The sequence below is a fragment of the Ostrea edulis genome, chromosome 9 (genome assembly GCF_947568905.1).
Source record: "Ostrea edulis chromosome 9, xbOstEdul1.1, whole genome shotgun sequence".
Classification (NCBI taxonomy): Eukaryota; Metazoa; Mollusca; class Bivalvia; order Ostreida; family Ostreidae; genus Ostrea; species Ostrea edulis.
Window position 1 is genome coordinate 70962869 of NC_079172.1, and position 6000 is coordinate 70968868.

Here is a 6000-nt window from a genome sequence, read left to right on the forward strand (position 1 = left end):
TTTTCCGAAAATTACACAAAATTTCCTAATCAGGGGTACAAAAATTAAGAGAAAAGAAGAAGAGGAAATGAGAAGAATCGCGATGGGAAAAAAAATCATTCTTTTAAATATATGGAACTACCATTGACTAAGTTCATTTTGATTGGACAATTACCGGTGTGATACCATTCTCTACCCAGAGTTCCGTGCGTTCTTCGCACTACACCTCTGTCAACGGCTTTTTACAGAAATCTTGTAAAAGTTTCTTTGATCCAACATTTATGTTTTGGACTAAATATTTAGTCATATTATGATATGTTTTTGGTGCAATCAAATTGATGCTTACTGTAAATTGTTTAAAATCGCCGTTTTCTGATCATAAATATGGAACTACTTCGTAATATGCGTATGAATGTAGGATATACACGTGGTGGAGATTTAAATGTAAACATGGAATCAAAAGTAGGAAAGGCTGTAAAAATATGATAAAACTTGTAAAATAAGAGACAAACAGCTAAATGGTAAATATGCACTTATAAAAGTGTCAGTTGGCTATGAAAAGAGCCTGATGTATCACCTGTCGCCTGAACTTTTAAAGGGATAGGAAACCGAGAATGATTGTTTATATCATGTGATTATATTGTCACGTGATTCCAAGCGTTGACAGAGGTGTATGTGAAGCTTGCGTAACGCGCCCTCTGGTGAGAGAATGGTGTGATACCTTTACACATTAGACGATCGATCCCGATCCCGGCATATTTTGTAGAATATTGAATATACCTTTCTGTCTGCAGAATGTGTAATAATACAGTAGTTCATATTTTTAAAATTATTTTTACTACCTCCCCCCTCCACCCCATCCTTTCAAATTTTCCGCTCCAAACTCGGCTATATCGTACTCGTTTGCCAAGAAATTCTTAGCAAAATCTCCGGTATAGAAAAACCGTTATAAATCAGTGACCGCAATTTAGAGATAAGCGACGGCTACTATTAATCAGCATGTAATATGGCCCTATTGAAGCCAACGAATTCAGACTGGACGGGATTTCTTGGCATGTGATGCTTTGAAGCATATATATACATAAAAAAAGCTAATATCGCGATTTACCGTGCATAGGTAAAATATTTCACAAATGTAGTTAATGGCCCTTTACAGTGCCCTGTAATATAGAACTAAAAGCCGCTGGTCTTCAGATATGACGATGAAAACAGAGGTCCCGTGTCATGGTGGGTGTTGTCAAAATAAAGAACCCTCACTGTTACGAGTGAAAACGAGGCTCCACTGAATGACAACACTCCCCCCCCCCCTCCCCTGTTGTCAAGTAGACCTTGCACATGTTTCTTTACACGGGGCGAACTTCAATAATTATAATCAAAGAAAGCAGTTATTCATTGTATACATATTTAATTGCATTTTATTTTTTGATGAAAGGAAATTCTATCTTCTGATGGAAATATTGACACAGCTACCCAACGTGATTTAGGTCAAAACAAGTTTTAAAACTATTTATAGAAGCGATAACACGTTGATAGTGTATACAGGCTGACACGCCGCACTGGTATTTAATTCTCAGGACTAGACGGAAGGTCGAAAGAACAGGGAGGCCATGTTGGATTTTCAGGTGAGACAGAATTATATATACGCATTCTGACATTGTAGAGTTAATAGTGTCGATATTTCTGTGATTAATGAGATAGATCTGATCACTTAGATATTAATCTGTTATCAACGGAATCGATCTGCTCACTTCGTTACTAATTTCATAAAATTTTGATATTTCATTGAAATATTCAATGACCACTGCGTTTCATATCATACTGTAATTCTAGCTTCTCAATTGTTTTGACCTGTCAACGTCTCTAAGATTCTTTTTTTTTTATTGACAGTAAACTTCTCGTGTGATCCCGGCATCAGAAATGCATCCTCGGCGCAGTGCCCAGGAAGTCCTACTGTGTGACCTCTGTGAAACTGTCCCCCTACAGAGTCACTGTAAACTTTGTCATATAAATCTTTGCATTAACTGTGTAGGTAAACATCTCTCAGATTCCTCGAAAGATCACAATGTCGTGCCCTTTATAAAACACATCCAGCCTACTCCCAACTACCCAAAATGTCCGAAACACGCCGAAAAACACTGCGAACTTCACTGCGAGGAATGCAACATTCCTGTCTGTATTACCTGCGTCTCTTCAGGTAAACACAAAGGTCACGATATGTCAGATATTCTGGAAAAACTCAGCACTAAAACAGAAAGTTTACAAAAAGACCTAGAGGAATTAGAGAAGAGAATTTATCCCCGGTATGAAGAAATGGCGTCCGGTGTGCAAACTGAAAAAGCCGAGCTAGAAACGAAATACGGGAAACTGACCACAGCCGCTGACCAACAAGGAGAACTCTTACACCGGGAGGTCACCGCCATTGTCAACCAGCGGAAATCCGCCATTACGGAGATGAAAACTAAACATCTGGACGCGCTAAATAAAAACACAGAAGAAATCACACAGAAAATGGCGGAACTCAAACAGATCATGTCCGACTTGAAATCAATTCTAAAATCAAATGACGTCTCCTTAACCTCTACTTACAAATCTAGGAATTCCGAATTTAGAACATTACCGCCTAAAGTCCGAGTCACATTACCGAGTTTATCTCCTCAGAAAATAAACAAAGATCAGCTCAATGAAATGTTCGGTTCTCTGCCGCCATTATCCATAAACACAGAACATGGCGACACAATGAAGTCAGCAGAAGCTGTATCGTCTCCTCCAGTCAAACCACTGCTTGATGAGCCGCGCGTCACCGCCACCATAGACACTGGGTATAGACACAGACTATACAGTGTTAGCTGTCTGAGTGAAGATCAAGTCTGGACATGCGGGGAGAACAAAACCATGAAGCTGTTCAACCTCCAGAGTAAACTACTGACATCAATAAAAACCAAGTCAGGGGACGAACCAGACGACATAGCAGTGACACGGGACGGAGATCTTGTTTATACTGACTATCATGATCACACTATAAACTTTGTTAAGAATAAACAGATACAGACCGTGATCATACTACAGGGGTGGAGACCTATCAATGTCTGCTGTACCGCGGGTAACGATCTCCTGGTTACCATGAACAGTGATGATGTCAAACAATCCAAAGTCGTGCGTTACTCCGGCTTCACAGAGAAACAAAGCATTCAGTTTGATGATCAGGGTCGTCCTCTCTACTCATCTGGTGATTACATTAAATACCTCAGTGAGAACAAGAACCTGGATATCTGTGTGGCTGACTATAGAGCAGTAGTGGTGGTCAATCAGTCAGGAAAACTCCGATTTAGATACACTGGTCATCCCTCTAATACCAAGCAATCATTTAAACCATACGGCATCACTACAGACAGCCAGAGTCACATCCTGACAGCAGACTATCACTATCACCGTATCCACATCCTAGATCAGGACGGACAGTTCCTCCGTTACATTCACTGTGATTTACGCCGTCCATGGGGTTTATGTGTGGACATCAGAGACAACCTCTTTGTGGCTGAGCGTGACACTGCTAAAGTGAAGAAAATCCAATATCTATAAAATGTTAATTACACAGCTCTACAATGTTAATTACACAGCTCTACACAGTGTTAATTACATCTACCAACACAGTGTTAATTACATCTACCAACACTGTGCTAATTACATGTCTAACCACAGAGTAACTTACAGCAAGGTGTTAATTACATCAGCTTGTTAATTACAGTATGTGTTAATTACAGCCCTGTGTACATTACAGTCCTCTGTTTGTGATGTGTAACATGTACTTGTGTTTGTGAGTTTAACAGAACATTATTTTGTTTGTGAATTAATTTATATTTGATTTTACAATGTATATATTAGATAAACATGATACAGAGTTCAGTCTTACATTATTACTGAGTACTTACTTAGATTTATAGTACTGTAACAGAGAGTGACCGCAAACGTCCAGTCTTCATCACAGATCTTCAGATTCAAGGTCACAGTCTTCTGTTTACCATCAATAACATCACACCACTTATCTAAATTTCCACCGTTCTACAAAATAAACAAAGTGTAATCATATCAAACTGAATTGTCAAGGATAGTCTGTGATATATTTACATGTTTACATATATGTCAATGTTATGGCTGAACCGGGAATCCAATCCAAGACCCTTCGTTCCCACGATATGACAGGACCAGGAATCAGACCCGAGACCCCTGTATTACTAGTCAGGTGCTCTAACCACTGAACTATGCAGATTGATATCAATGGTTTGACTGGACCGGGAATCAAACCCGAGACCCCTGTATTACATATGTAATAGTCAGGTGCTCTAACCACTGAGTTATCCACACCGATATCCACAGTACAAAGGGAACTTTTCCAATCAAAATTTGCCTGCTGTTATTAACTTTTCGCATTATGATCTTCTCTAGAAATTCAAGTTTGTTCAAATGAAGGATCAAAGGGAAAATAATCAAGAAAAGGCAAAAATAGGGTGGGGTCTTTTAAAATCTTAAGAACCACTGGGCCAAAAAAAATTGAGATTGATGTGAAAGTTTCCTGATATATATTATAGATACAAGTTTGTTAAAAACATGGCCTGCCTGGGGTGGGGTAGGACGTCATCAGGAGATCAAAGTTTTACATGGAGATATAGAGGAAAAATCTTCTTCACAAGACTAGAAGGTCATAATTAATCACATCAATATGCAAGCATGCTTAGGTAGTGCAGATTCAAGTTTGTTCAAGCTGTTGTCCTCAGATGGGGGTGGGCACAATAATGGACCCAAGTTTTATACAGGGATATATAGAGAAACGTTTTTGAAATTCTTCATCTCAACAACAGCAGGGTCATGTTAATATGTAAACACGTTCAGATAGTGCAGGTAACTTACTTAAACAAATCATTTTCAAGTGTAGCAGGTGTGTGGATTTAAGTGTTTATACCCTTGTGACTATTGCCGGGGAGGGGGAGGCATATTGTCCTGTCCTGTATGTCTGCCCCCTACTTTAACATGTGTACTAACTTTTGAATTGTGAGTCATATGTCTCTCATATTTCATATATCGGTATTCTATGCAACAAGATGTTCCTGATAGTTTTTAACCCTGTGATCTTAACTTTAATTAGAGTTTAACTTTTTATTAGCTCACCTGAGCCGAAGGCGTTAACCTTGTAACCTTAACCTTGATCTTGACCTACTTGTAGAAAAACTTATCCTAGGCAATATTTTCTTGAATATTTAGGTAGGTCTTTCATACTTTGTACATAGATTCCTTATGGTAAAACCTTTAATCTCATACTTTGACCTTATATCAAGGTTATGTAGTGCTCATTTGGGCTATGTTGGGTTCACAATATGGGGTTAAGGAGGTGTGCTACACCAGAGAAATTTGACGTAGATGAAAAGTGGAGGATATGTACAACAATATTTTGAAGTTGAAATTTTTCAAATTTACTTTATTTTGTCAAAAAAATACAGTTTTAGTGGAAGGTAATCTGAAAAAAAATTAAAACCCTTGCTGGACTCGAACCTCCGACCTACAGGTCAGCAGTCGGTATTCTAACCTACTGAGCTACTCAGCTAGGATTTTAATCGAAAAGGAAAAGCCAAATATTGCTGATATCGATTTTTTCATCCATGTTTTTAAAGGAAGTCAGCCATTATGACGATGTAGAGTACTACCTTAATTTTTTATACATTGGAATAAAGATTGAAAACAAATCTTTTTAAAGATCCCAACAGCAGAATAAGAGGGTTCACCTCGATTCAGGTGAGCATTGTTTCCTATAAGGCTCTTGTATTTGTGACTGATGAAATACCTTTAAGCATAACATTTTAACTTGGTGTGAGGATGGTTCCATGGATTCTGAGAGCACCTGATTATAGATTCTGAGAGCAACTGATGAGAGATTCTGAGAGCACCTGACTAGAGATTCTGAGAACACCTGACTAGAGATTCTGAGAGCACCTGATTAGAGATACTGAGAGCACCTGACTAGAGATTCTG

At 38.5% G+C, this 6000-nt stretch overlaps 1 protein-coding gene across 1 annotated transcript; it reads left to right on the forward strand.

The window, feature by feature from the left end:
- The first annotated feature begins 1896 nt into the window (after nt 1–1896).
- LOC130050436 (tripartite motif-containing protein 2-like) lies at nt 1897–3878 on the forward strand. The gene has a single exon (XM_056150526.1). It carries the CDS (start codon nt 1897–1899, stop codon nt 3556–3558), a length of 1662 nt encoding a protein of 553 aa, XP_056006501.1. The 3' UTR covers nt 3559–3878.
- The last annotated feature ends 2122 nt before the right edge of the window (nt 3879–6000 follow it).

What these genes read in the sequence shown, in the direction of transcription:
- LOC130050436 (XM_056150526.1), top strand. Translation starts at nt 1,897, where the DNA reads ATGCATCCTCGGCGCAGTGCCCAGGAAGTCCTACTGTGTGACCTCTGT.